This window comes from Cornus florida, unplaced genomic scaffold (genome assembly GCF_030987335.1).
Source record: "Cornus florida cultivar Cherokee Brave unplaced genomic scaffold, ASM3098733v1 CherokeeBrave_3.0.0_Hap2_Chr08, whole genome shotgun sequence".
NCBI classification, from domain to species: domain Eukaryota; kingdom Viridiplantae; phylum Streptophyta; class Magnoliopsida; order Cornales; family Cornaceae; genus Cornus; species Cornus florida.
In genome coordinates, this window is record NW_026775578.1 from 10073907 (window position 1) to 10088803 (window position 14897).

The 14897-nt window shown below is 33.8% G+C and overlaps 1 protein-coding gene and 2 non-coding genes across 3 annotated transcripts; all 3 read right to left on the reverse strand.

The window, feature by feature from the left end:
• Nucleotides 1-315: 315 nt before the first annotated feature.
• LOC132269318 (ran-binding protein 1 homolog b-like) lies at nt 316-7281 on the reverse strand. Its single transcript, XM_059770469.1, has 4 exons — nt 7016-7281; nt 6745-6896; nt 6524-6649; nt 316-1084 (listed from the first exon to the last, which is right to left on the reverse strand). Exons 1-4 carry the CDS (start codon nt 7162-7164, stop codon nt 819-821), a joined length of 693 nt encoding a protein of 230 aa, XP_059626452.1. The 5' UTR covers nt 7165-7281; the 3' UTR covers nt 316-818.
• Nucleotides 7282-11963: 4682 nt separating this feature from the next.
• Nucleotides 11964-12106, reverse strand: LOC132272299 (small nucleolar RNA snoR136). The gene has a single exon (XR_009470038.1). It is a non-coding gene; the product is annotated as a small nucleolar RNA snoR136 (small nucleolar RNA).
• A 100-nt stretch (nt 12107-12206) lies between these two features.
• On the reverse strand, nt 12207-12292 carry LOC132272001 (small nucleolar RNA SNORD25). The gene has a single exon (XR_009469949.1). It is a non-coding gene; the product is annotated as a small nucleolar RNA SNORD25 (small nucleolar RNA).
• Between the last annotated feature and the right edge of the window lie 2605 nt (nt 12293-14897).

The following is a 14897-nucleotide window of genomic DNA, read 5'->3' on the forward strand; positions in this document are numbered from 1 at the left end:
AACCTATGTTAGGTATAATTCGAACTGACCCAATCCAACCCGATTCGAGTTGAGATTGGGTTAGAACTGTGCTGGGTTAAACTAACCTAACTTGCAACCCAAGCAACACTAAACTCTGGTATAGAGTTGCACTTTGGATGCAGTGCACCCTCAAGGATTACATGAAAACCTAGTAACAACATGTGACACCCACAAATAAAATAAAATAAAATAAAAACACCACTAAACCTTGACACAAAACAGGGCCCCACTTCGACCAAATTTTGACCATTGTACTCGTTCTTGACTCAAGAATGGTTGGAAGGACCCAAAAGAGAAAGCAACCCAAATTTAATAATTAATAATAACAATGTAATAAGCCGCAAATCAAAAACCAGAGTTCAACAAAAACTGTTTCTACCGCGTGCATTTTTTGGTGCTCTGCGCCCTCAGAAGTACAAACTTCACTGGTACCTTACACCAGGTGAATATGTACTATTCATGAAACCCAGCAACACGAATATGTACTGTTCAAGAAACCCAGAAATACCCTCTGATAATACAAGAACTAGACACACACAACCTTGATATCAAACCCGACCAACATAAGATCAAAAGTTAACCAAGACTCCAAAGACGAACCAACAAAACCAAACCATTCCCCACCCGTAAAAAACACAATCCATTGGCATCTAACCAGACTCAATAAACCAAGACAATCCTGTGTAGCAGATGAGCTCAGAAAATCAACCTCGTTAAGTTGATAGGGATGCATGGTAATATCAATATGATAACAGAATTAACGCATCGTCCCCAAGGAAACACACTCCTCTTCCTCCTCACACTGCATCTGCTTTTACAGACACACTTTCAGATTCCTTATCCTCCTTGGCTGCAACAGGCACCTCTTCCTTGGCTTTTTCATCAGATTCCTTACCCTCCTTGGCCGCAACAGGCACCTCTTCCTTGGCTTTTTCATCAGATTTCTTATCTTCAACACTTAGCTTATCAAGCAGACCAGCAGCAGCAGATGCATCTTTGTTTTCATCCTTTGTACTTTGGGATTCAGCAACCTCTTGAAACATCTCCATGAAGGTTTTGCAATCTTAAGAAAAGACGCAAAATAAAATTAGAGAGAAACATTCATAATCCCAAGACCAAACAATATATATGAACCTCTTAACACCATCAAATATTGTAAAATGTACACTACTGTCGAAAAGACAAGGTTAGAGATAACCCATTCACAATCTGCAAGCCACTACAGCACAACAAAATGCCTTGTACAGTTGGGACAAAAATGTAACCTTAAATGACAACTTTCAAATGCACATAGGTTTTAGTCATCATTTATTAGCACCAAGTTGATAATTGAAGTTCCCTGAACTAGAACTGCATATCTGCTGAACTCTGAGCAGTCCCTGAATAATGAAAGTGATACCACGAAATACATATCATAACATATCATGCATATCTCGGGATGCAAGTTGCGATTCTGAGATCTGTTTCTGCTTTATTCATACAGCAGAAGTAATGATGGAGAACAATGAAACTGAAAAGCTAAAACGCACTCGCAGCTGAATTTGAATTCGAACTATGAAGCATGTACACAAATACAAGTTGCACTATAGAAATGGCAATATGAAAGATTCTTAAAAAAAAATGATATAGATACAACAAGGACTTGATAGTATGTATGTATGTATAAGTTGTATTTATGTATTCATGGAAAAATCACAATATATAAGTATATATGTATAAACTTGATATATTAATTGTTAGTCATGTTATATACATATGACCAACATTTCTTTATATTTTTTTGGGTTACTTGCATTAAACCCCCTCAAACTATGACCAAATTGCAAGAAACCCCCCCTGAAACAAGTAAAGCCCCCTGAACTATTATTTTGTTCATTTTGTGACAACCCGTCAAGGAAGCGTTAACTGAAAAGGAAATTACCATTTACCCCTTATTTTGACAATGACGTTTTTGCTAGTTGTGACGCAAAGAAGATGGATACAGAACTGAAACTCGTCGGAGTTGGGGTGCTGCTCGCCGGACTGAACTGGGTCATGGCTGGTCTTCCCCAAATGGGGAAAAGCTTAATGCAAAGTTCACAAGTATAATTTTACAAAGGTTCGAAAAAGAGGAAGTATAGATAAAGCATCTAATGAAACCCTAGGCTCATATCCAGGTGGATTTCTAAACATGGATTATATGAAGAATAAAATCGCACAGTTCGAGCAATGGCTGATGAGTATTCATGGGCAGATCTTCTTCTTCGTGAATAATCCAAAAGCTAGCAGAGGTGCAATTCACCGGAATAAAAAATAAAAGTATACTCATTCAAAATTACACACAATTTTTTAGAGAAGATGTATCTTCTCGGTCAATTTGTCTAAAGAGGTCAAATCAGAGAGCAAGAGACGAGAGTGTGAGAGATGTACCCAAATATAATTATTTGTGTTTTGTTAGTTTATCTGAAGAGTTCTGTTAATATACAACATATAATTTGCCCCTTTCCCAAATCATGTACCAGAACGATAAAGGCGAGACAGACGACGAAGAAAAAGCTTTCAGCGACGCCGATTGGGCGTAGCTGCACGTGACAAGTTGAACGGCGCGTGAAAGAGCGCTATGATAACCGATGATGATGGTTACTTTTTCGGTGATGGTGAGTACAATGCCGATGATCGGAATCAATGGGCGCAGCTGCGCGTGAACCTGCAAGTGGCGTGAGTTGTGTGGCTTCCTGGAGTAAGCAGCTGCAGACCGGCGAGAGAGATTTAGCTAGTCCGCTTCACGATAAACGACTTCCGATCTGGCGAAGACCAGCGGTATCGGATGAAACTATCCACCGATGAATTAAGACCTAGTTGTCGAAGACAGGTTGTGATCATAAAATCCATGGCCTGATCGAAGAATCCACATCGATTGGTCATCAAATCGGAGAGAGATAGAGACGAGAACGAGAACGAGACAGAGATGGAAAGTTGCCCCAGATATAATCAAGAATAGAGTGTTTCGTTCTCTTCGGTTTGAGCGCTCATTATGTATATGAATGTCACCGCAAAATATTGTCTAAGCTCTGTGGTTTAAGAAAATGAACAGTGATAGATGGGCATAAGGCTGTGTTTAGGCATAAGGTTATTTTTGTCTTTCTAAATTTTCGCTGATCACGTGTGTCACGTGCGTTCATTAGAAGTTAGATTTTTGGCGGCCAACTAACCCTTTTGCAACAAATGAAATAGTTTAGGGGGTTAAATGTCTTTTGGATAGCTCAGAGGGGTTTTGTGAGAGAGAGAAGAAAGTTCAGGGGGGGTTTAATGCACTTAACCCTTTTTTTTTTTATAAGTACCAACATTGCTTTATATATATACATATATTAAGACTAAAATTCCTTTATATTTTTTGATAAGTACCAACATTACTTTATATATATATACATACATACATTAAGACTAAAATTCCTTTATAAGAAGACAAATTATGAAAAACAAGTACTTTTTTTAATCTATTGTAGATAAGTGGAATTGACATCAACAGGTGGGTCCTAAAGTTCCCCTATCTGAGGAATTAACACCCAAGAATCTCGAGAAAAGCATGAAGTTCTTATATGAGGAAAATATTTTAAAAAGGGCCCTGGCATTCTCCACAGGCAACATCATACTGTTCCCATTTAATGGGCAGTCGGCATAATTTAACCTGAATAAGCGTTAGACCCTTTACCACATGCACACGTCAGTCTTCACTCCGAGGACCTACTAATGGACAAGCCTCGTAGCTTCATCTATAGGCACCTCGCATCTAGAACTTCGAAGAAGTCTTACTTATAGCCTTCTCAATAGGCCTGTCTCACATCACTAACTTGGTTCTACAACTCAAGTTAGGAGCAAAACTTGGGAATGGTGTCTATTAAGTAAATGAAGTGCAATGGGATCCTAGGGAATATGAAGCATGGAGACTAGAACTCATATTTCATCAAGGAAATTGAATTCCTCAACCTATATTATCACATTTAATGAGCCCAACCACCACGCCTAAATTGTACCACATCACATTTAATGAACATTCCAAAAGTGGTACTATCTATGTGGTCTTAGAAATAAGCCTTCTTACATAGGATCTTTACCCGAAGGTCATACGAACCTCAATGCTTTATAAAGATGCCATTTCCCCACATTTATGACACAAGACCTACCAAGCTGCCTCCTCCATTAGTACACTAAACAGAGCAATTCGAGGAACATGAATTTTCCCTTGAAACCACAAGAAATCATTGACTGCCATCCTTTCCTTGTTGCACTCAACTAAGTTTCCAACTAAGATCCATTTCCCATTTAATTTCAGTTACATTCAGAATAACTCCTCCGTTATCCTAATCAGCACCAAGACCCACATCTATCTAATATTGTATTTCTAAGTTATAATATTAAATCACCAAGACCCACATCCTAATTTCAGTTGCATGGACATGGACTTTGTGTACATGATATATTCTCATTGATCCTTTTTCTTCTACCAGAAGAGTCACAAGAACTCCTAAAAATTATTCTATGAGATTCTACTTGAAATTTTGCATTTTAATGTTCAAAATGCATCAGACATGGGCCCAGAGTACCCCTAAAAATATAATATTGTATTTCTAAGTTAAAATATTAAATCATGTGAGAAAACCAATATTTATGTCGCATGGACAAAGACTTAGTGTGCATGATATATTCTCATTCATCCTTATTCTTCTACTAGAAGAGTCAAAGTACTCCTAAAAAATATTTTATGAGATTCTACTTGAAATTTTGCATTTTATTTACAATTATGGATTTTTATAGAATTATCAGACAGGTACTCCAAGTCTCCAAGGAGAGTCGATATCTGATACAAATAGTATAGGGATACCCGATACTCCCTTGTAGAAGTTTCTGTGTTGCATAAAATTCGAATCAATAACTCACAATCAAATTCCTAAAACCTCTTCAAATATGAAAAATATTAAGAAAAAGTCCTATATTCAATTTTGAAGCAAATCCAAGTCAATCTGAAGCTCAAGCTCTCACACCAAATTCTTAATCACTATTAACGCCTGATTGAAAGAGATGAGATAATACTAGAGAAAATACGACATTTAACAAAGAATATAATATGTTCACCACATACCGGAGGTAATTAAGACCAGAGTGATTTGACTCCATAAAAAACACAATTGAGTCATCTACATATTATTTTACAAAAGGAGATCATCATCATGCCTCTTAGTTTTATTATTATTTTTTTTTGATAAGTATCATGCCTCTTTATACAGAGAGAAAGGGGGGAGGGGGAAGAAGAAGAAGAAAAGAGGAGCATCATTTGAAAACAATAGTTCCATATCACTCAATTGTTGATTTTCAAATCTTCAATACGAAATCTACCTCAACTATAATCAACAATTGGATTGCTATTATTACTTATTTCCAAGAACAGATTCAAGAGCAAGCTGTTATAAAATAAAATAAAAATAAAAATCATGTTACCTGAAACCAAATACATGCATGCATCCACTCATCAGATGTGCCAAATTTTCAAATAGAAAGACGGGTGGACAATACTAAATGTTCATATTATTTAACATTTTTATTATTTTTTTATTTTTTAAAGTAAAATAAAATGTTTGTGTAACATAATCCTTCATATATGCATTTCACTCATTTTAAAATAATAATGTAAAAATAAATAAATTATCGGATGTATCTTTCAGGTGTTTCTCCAACCAAAGCATCAGCCACATATCCCACATCCATGCCCGGGTATTGTAGGTCTCATGCAAGAACTTTACTTTCTTTTAAGAGTCCATATAACAATTTTTTTTGATAAGTGAGTCCATATAACATAGCAAAAAAAGTTACTCCCTCCATCCCAATTTAGTTGTCCAGCTTTCCATTTTGGATTGTCCCAAAATACTTGTCCACTTTCTAAGTTTAAACAACACATTTCACATCTTTCCATAAAATACCCTTAAACTTATAATATGGGAGAGAGGGAGTAAAAAACAAAAAGAAAATAAAAGAGTAAATTCTTAGCAGGGTGTGAACCATGGACCATTTAATGACTTCTTTGTGTGGGTGGCCCCCTCAATGAAAAACATTAATATTTGATCATATATTCATCCATTATATTGTTGGCAGTGTGCTGCATATAAATCTTTGACCATATATAGCACAATGGATAGTTATAGACAGTTTAATAGATCCTGTCCTCAGGCATTGCGATGTAATAATATCATATCTCGACTGGGCATGTACAATTCTAGGTTTCACTTTTTTGGTTTACCACATCTAGTTTTCAATTCACATCTCACATAGATACACCAATTAAAATTCAGCATTGGTAATGGTTAGACTACACCAAATTTCAATCATAAACTGCTCAGTTTACTATCAAAACAAGCAAATTCACCAACATATAACAACTCCTTCAATATTATTATATCATCTGCATATCCTACTCGACCAAGTAATAGAAAACGCTAAAAATCATTGCATCAAATGAACGTATACTTACTCTCGACTGATCCAAATCGAATGCAAAAGTACTCATCCTTCAATTCACCATCAGCAAAATCAGCCGCATGCCAGACACAAGACTTATCGTTTCCGGCATGTTCCTGAACCGACATGGTAGGAAGAACTGCAAAAATAATAGATAGACACATAAAACAGTAAATTTAATATCAGAAACAAAGAACAATAGACAAAACTGAGATACAAAAATAAACATAATACCGAGATGGTTAGCGCAGATCTTGAGAGTCTTTGATTGCCGCATAACCAGCCGAACCTTGCCCGATTCTTTGTGCTTCAAGAGTTTCACAGTACCAGCGCCTCTCTCCTTCCATTGCTTGCCTTCCTTATCGAACCGATAAAGCTTCGATTTCCTGAAAATTTCTCAAAAGGGAAACAAGTCGGTTCATAAACCCTAGAATTTAAGGGTATTTAAGCAGATCGCACTAAATCCCTAGGAATTGATCAGGAGATTTAAGGAATTAGAGAATACAGATCAAGGATGGAGTCCTCATCTTCTTCACCGGTGGTGACGGAGACCTGTTCGAGCTTGATGATCGGGTCCACTGGTGCTCCGGTGTCTTCGTCTTCACCGGTGGCGGCTTCTTCCTCTTCTCTGTGCTCGTGCTCCCGATCGGCCATTGTGTAGAGTTTGATTTTGTTACAGAGTGAGATTTGCCTCTGTGATTTCTAGAGAGAGACTATATAAGTGTTCAGATCGAGAGCGAAAAGGAGATTTGTATGTGATGACTTGGAAAGTTCTACTATATATTTATAAAGAGTTGAGTCGGCTAAAAAGCATCAAGATCACGCATGATGGGTCCATCAGATAGGTTTTCTCTTCATAAAAAATAAAGTAATAATGAGGAATTATTAAAATCAATTTCTATTTAGTAATGAAAATATACTACTTCCTCTCTTTCGAAAATAAAAGAATATGGCACTTTTAAACTGTGGTGTTATATTTCAAATTTAAATTTCTTTTATAACTTGAAGCCAATTAAGTTAATTAAGAATATTTCTTGGTTGGGATTGAATAAATTTTAAGCAGTTTTTTATTAGAGCATACTCTTTTACAAAGATATCTGGTCCATACTCATACTTCATGACAATTCATGTACAATACATTTATTTATTTACGTAGTATTACATCTAGAACACTCGACTAATACGTAGCACATCTTACGCTATAATTAAAAAAACACACATACAGTTTTGGCCTGCTATTTTTTCTTTAAAATATAGCCACAAAGAGTGACGGTACCATATATAATATAATTATATTTTGATGTGTATAACTTAAATATAGCAATTATAAATTAATTAAAGTTTTATTATTATCTTACTCAATCAAGTTTCTCTCATAAATTTTTTTTATTTTTGACCTATCAAAGAGAGTTAATAGTTAGGAGATTAGTAATAATGGAATTTGAACCTAACATTATAGGGAGCGCTTAAGGTATGACCCTTTCAAAAATTAACTTTTTATTTTATGTTAATTTATTTCCAAATCCTATAATTGATTATATTATTTCTCATGCAACTTGATATAACATTTTAGATCATTCTAAATTATTTAAGAATACTAGCTTTTAAATTCGTCTAAATTATTTAAGAGTACTGGTTTTTAGATTCAGCAATATCCCAATATTAAGAGTGGCAATTTATACCCAAGCACATTAAACCGCCTAAAATTAAATTATTCCTTTTTGCTCTCCTCGTTTCTCTCTTTCCTTTTTCCCCCCTTTGTTTTATCTTCTTTTCCCCCCTTTTTTCTCTCCTCGTTTCTCTCTCTTCTCCTTCTTATCTCTCGATTTTTTTTTTAGTTAGTTTTTTCTCAAAAATGGTTTTATCTCACGATTTTTTTTAGTTAGTTTTTTCTCTCTTTTGTTTGCTATCTTTTCTTTTCTTTTTTTTTTTTTTGAAAAGTAATTTATTGGCCGACATAGTTATTGTTAAATTGATCTCTCTCACAAATTTGGCAGTGCTTTAACTTTAAGAGAAAAAAAATTATTTTGGCACAATTTTTTTATTATTATTAAATTTTGTCCTTTTCTAAAATATAGAATTATTACAAATATTTTTCTTCCTTTTTTTACACTACAAACCTCAATTTTTATTTTATTGGGTAAAAAAAATTGAAATTAAAACCATTTTTGCACCAGTTATAACCCACCATAAATTATTGGTTTTTTTTTTTTTTTTTTTCGCATGCCGTTTTCAACTCAATAAGTTGATTTTTATAAATTATTGAACTCAATGAAATTTTATAATATTTAATATTAGGGAATTAGTATATGTTTAGTGTAAAGGTAATATAGTAAAATTATTAATAAAAGTGCTTTACGTAATATTATTACCAAACAAATTTAAAAGTGATTCAAGTATAAAAAGTGTTTTATACAATGTATCATCAAACGCTTAACAGCACTTTTATAACACCTCTAAATTAAAAAGTGCTTTTAACATTCTAACAACAATCTCAAACTAGCTCGCGTAACTTGAAAGTTCTTTTTCCGCCTTCGTGATTTAGGATTTGTTTGGTTAGCATGAAGTAGATAGAAAAGAAAAGAAAAGGAAAATATTTAACTTTTTTAGGAGTTTGGTTAGCGTGAAAGAGAAATTTTTCAGGAAATTAATTTTCTTGCAGCTGCTTAATTTTCCTCAAAATTTTTCTGACATAAAACACGGGAAAATTTTACTTTCCCGTGAAAGTGGTGCCTTCACATCTTAGTTTCCTATTATGCCAATGTCACCTAGGGATGTCAATTTTTACCGCCCCGCCGGGGCCCGTCTCGTCCCGCCCTGTTAATAACGGATATAAGAAGACTTTTTATACTGTTAGGGCGGGCATGGATACAAATTTTGTACCCGTCGCAAGTCACGGGACTGGTAAGGGTTCAGTATACATATCCTAGAAGCCCCGCCTCGTCTTGCTTGCCCCGCAAGCATATAACTATATTTAATATATATATATATATATATATATATATATATATATATATATATATAATATTAATAACTCTTACCCAGTTACCCATCTCTTACAATCCTAATTTGAGATGTAAACTTGGTATTAAATTTGCTTTTGTTTTGGTTATGGTGAAAGTTGGAGCTTAGAACTTCTTGTGATTTGGTTGTATTAAACTTTTATTTTTGTTTATTATGTTCTCTGAATTATGTTATGTGCATGTTATTTTTTTATTTTTGTTGGGATACATAATTTCATTTATGTTATGCCATTTCCAGGCTTTTGAAAACTCACTTTTGGAGTTTAAGTTCCAAAAGTGAGAGAAAAAAATTTATTAGCGGGGCGGGCACGGGGGCACAGTATTTCCCAACGGGGAGGGGGGCGGGCACGGGGGCACAGTATTTCCCAACGGGGAGGGGCTGGACATGAAAATTCAATCTGTCACGAGTCTCGGGGCAGGCATGGACTTGATAAAAATTAAAAGGGGCGGGGCGGGATTTAGGGAAACTCGCTCTAAATCCGCCCCGTTGCTATCCCTAATGTCACCCTCCTCACTTTCTCCACAAACTTCCATACAAGTGAGTTTTCATTCTTTTGTAAATTGTTTATAAAATCAAGTAAATACTAATTTAATTGTATATAGTTTTATATCAAAATTAAAATTTTATTTTATTTTATTTTATTTTTTTCTTCCACAATTAATAATGATTGAGAGTGATATATATATATATACATATATATATATAAATCTGAGTATTTAGTAACAAAGTGTTGAGTAAAAAACTAGGTTCGTGTTTTTACATATACAAGTTTTTTTTATTATAATTTAATTCGTATATATATATTTTTATACATAGACTTTTCATGACTTTAGGACTCAATTACTGAAATGTACCAAACTTATTTAATTTTAACTCTATATTAGATATACCAAATTAATTTAGTTTTAACTCTACGTATATTGTATTTTATTTCTATTAGACTAAAGTTTTTTTTTTGTTTTTCTATGACTAAAAATATATATATTAACTTCAACCTTTTATCCTCAAGAATTTTCTAATCAAAAATTTTTATTAATTAAACTTGTACCTATAATCACATATATCTAATTATTAAACATAAAGACAAATACTATAATGTCCATTAATTTATCTTTGAACTTAAAATTTTAATTTTGTTCATAATTCCGGAGATATGATAGTATTTAAAAACTACAAAGTAATCTTATAATTAAAATTGTAGTTTTGAGAACTACAATCATTTTCCTCTCACTTTCATTCTTTCTAAACTTACAAAATAATATTTTCTCACAATTTTGTTGAAATTTTTTCTTATTAACCAAATACATTTACTTTTACCTTTCAAAAAAAATTTATATCTAAAACGGACCCTTATAAAAGTGCTTTTGCACGTCATGCTATTATTACCATTTTTTTTTTTTGCCCGCATGGCTTGGCCTGTTTTCCATGTTTTGTTTTGTTGGCATCTTGCTGTATATGGTTATCAACATATGATAAATTATTCAACAAATAAAAAAAATGATAAATTAATTTTTAATTCGGAATTTCTGAGATATGACGTCCAATTAAGATGGCACATTACTCAGTTGTACATAATTTTCTATTTTAATATGATCTCATATTATTTAAAACTTTTGAGTACTTTGAGATAATAAAGATTGGTCATAAAAGTACATTTCAATGCTATTTTTTAATGATAAAAAATAAAATTCCGAGAGCCTTCTTTAAATATTTTTTTGGAAGTTAAACTTGAATATCTCCATATTTTAAAAAAACTTTTATTTTTCATATTTTTTTAAATTTTAAAATATTTAAATTACGTCCCTTCCACAGCATTATTCCTCACCACCAATTTCAATGGCCACCAATTTCCGATCACATTTCTCTCTCCCCCAAAAACTCTTTGTTTTCTTTCAATTAATTGTCATTCATCCAAACTGAATATTAATATCTGATAAATTTAATTTCACTTTTCGCTACCTTAAACCACTTTCGCTCCCCTTGTTGATATTCCCTATCTTTGCCTCAAGCGGCTGTTTTTAGGGCTTGCCGAAGGCCCATTCAGTGAACTGAAGAGACCAAATTTACCCACTTTCCATATCTTTTTCTCTCAAACTTTCCTATCTGCACATCTATTTCTCTAAAACTGTTTTTGTTCCAAAGTTTTTTAGAACTTATGCCACCAACAAAAAATAAAAATAATAATAATAATAATTAAACGCTAGCACACCATTACTCTCTCGGTTAACGACCTAAGTCGAATGTTGATAACTGAACAGAGGGACCGTAGATTAAAAAAAGAATCATTAACAACAAAATAAATTCCTGATTTAAAATTATATACTGTTTGAAAACCATTGTCAAAAAATACAAACCGAATGACAACCCAAGCTTTGCCATAATATTTCGAATATGTCACATTTTAATTGATTCAAAAATCATATAATTTTAAATGTAGTTCCCCAACGTCCAAATGAACCATAAAGGTAATCACTGGATAGCGAGAGGAACATTTTTTATAGCTTCACTTAAGATCTTGACATACAATGAAAAATATTGTAAGCCAAATGTAAAATAAAATTTAGTATAGCGAAGCTGTTAATCAAAATTCAAAAGAATATTATACAACTAATGATTAGAAAAAAAAAAAAAAAAAAAAAAATTTACACTCGTAAGAGGGAGTACCATAAAAAGAAAACTCAGTCCCTTAGATGTTCATAAAGAATTGCGATCATGTTCGCACATCATTACAGGTCTGTATTGGCTCATCACTGTTTTCCAACACTCCCAAATAAATAAATAAATACATAAATAAATAAATATATAAAAGAATATATAGATGCATGTACAAATATAAATATATATGTTTGTGTATAAATAGAGAAATATAGTTGCCCAAGTGTTTTCCAAACACAAAAAGAGGGTGTGATGGAGAGTTATAAAAATGCGCAACACAATCGCTTTTGCTTCAAGGGAACGAGTCGATCAGGAACCAAATTAATCCTGTCGACCAGATTAAAGAAGCCATCATAACCATAAAATAAATACACAGATCAATTAAGTTGTTTGTTGGATCTAAAATTTGAAATATACACACACACACACACACACACATATATATAAATTTACATTTAACCAGAAAACTACAAAGAACTGCGAGATCTGTAAAAGAGAAACTCAAAAGGATAGGTTGAAATCCGAACCAATCTAATTCTAATCTGCCAGAAGCAATTAAAGAAAGGAAAGCCTCAACGAAACACTAACCCTAACCCTAACCCTAATTCCTAAGACGAACGGGATAGAAAAGAAGAGATGAACGATGTGCGACTGAAGCTTGCCTTATAAAGAGGAGGCCAGCTGTATCGGAAGGTCTGGATGTGGCTTTTAAAAATGAACGGCTGAGATTGAATAATGGTCCACTGGTTTTCGGCCAACTGGGCTAAGCCCACTTGGATTAAGGGTTTCAGGTTGACGATTCGGGCATCAAAAGGGATACCTATTTGACGTCCCATACAACACGACATGTTGTAGTTCAGATCTTAGTTGCGGGATGTGGGCTTAATCTGAAGGCCGATTTATTGTATATATTGGGTTTCGTGAGAATGTTGCTTAAATTGATCCATTTTTGGAAGTTGCATACAACTGGGAAGCCCATACTCAATTTCAGATACAAGTAAAATCTGATACATGGATGGTGCCAACCGGTGACTGTGTCCGATGGTGAATTATTGTATGTTCGAGATACCGTATTTTTGAGATTTTCAGCCATTGGATATGGTAGCGGGACTCACCTAATGGATGATCCAATTACTGAAAGGCTCCGAGGGGTATGTTACCCTTGGGATGGTGTAAACTTTCTCCTTTAAAAAATCCGACACTACCATTGTTGACTAAAAAAATAAAATATAATTTTAAGTATCCATTTGATCCAATAGCTCACCTTATAAAATAATACTCTAGTCAACTAAGATTTTTTTATTTTTTTTTTCCGTAGCAAAAAACTTATAAACTCATTTGCTAGAACTTGAACTCTCATCTATAATTGTGAGAAGTAGAAGATATATCAATAAGCTACAAGTTGTTAGCTACTTTAGTCATTGAGTTAATAGGTCATTTACTAATTACTATACCAAGAGCTGTAACTCACTAATATTTTCTCACATTTTAAAATCCAAACTTGAAAGTTGATAATTCAAGTCCTAATAGGGTCATTTATCAATGACCATCATAATGAATACAAAATTACACCCATCGCTTCGTTGGATTATATATATCCCATTTTATTTATAAGAAATAAATAGCAATTACTAGGTAAATGGGAAGGGAAAAAGTAGAATAAATAGAATGCAGTGCTTTTTATTTTTTATTTTTTTGACTTGGCAACTGGAAAGTAGAGTTATTAGTTAGTGAAGTTAGAAAAGAAAGAGATTCGAACCTAAGATCATAGGGTGAAGTCACTTAAGACATGGTCTTTTACCACTCGAAGCAACACTTATTTAAAATCAAATTGAAGTTGAGGTGGCAAAGGAAAGGACTACTGAAATTATGTTGTCAAGATAAGTAACCATATATAAATTTGTTGTTAACTTTAAAATAATTCAAGACAAACAACCTCCCTATGGTCGTATAACTAAAGGTTGTGGTATAACAAGGGTTTGTATCTGGCCAACTATTACGGGGAGAGACTTATCCTACATTGGATTTGGAAAGTGAAATGAGTATAAATGGGTGGGTATGCAGCACTATCCAATAGTTTAAGTTTTTGGTAAATGAAAAATCGTCCACCCGTTTCAGTTGGTATTAGAGTCAGACCTAGTTTTTAATCCGGTGCCACGCCAAACGTTCAGCCCGAAAGGCGTTCGGGAGTGCCACCGCAGGGTGGCCCGACCGCATTGAGGGCGTTACGAATTCTGGTGAGAGAGAATGTTACAAATAAGACTTGCCCCACATCGGATGTAGATGAAAAATGAGTATAAATAAGTGAATATGAAGCACTACTCAATAATTTAAGATTTTGAATAAATGGAAAGCGCCCACCCACTTCAAGATTTTACTTGAAAGAGTTGAAACCAATAATATTAAGATTTTACTTGAAAGAGTTGAAACCAATAATATTAAGAGTGACAAATAATTGTTAGCTTATCTCTTTGAAAGAAGCAGAACGATTTCTTGCAGATTATATTATGCGTCTATTTCTTAATTCACTTTGACAAAGGAACCCATCTGAACCCTAAGTAGTAGTTTTACTCGTATCTTCTCTCGTTAAGGGAACAACCAGCTAAATTCGATTCGTTGGCTATGGCGCTATAACGTTCTAGTCCTTTCTAAGGGTCCTACGTTTGCTCTGGATGGAACTCTTTCTTGCTTCTTGGCACCTTGGAAGC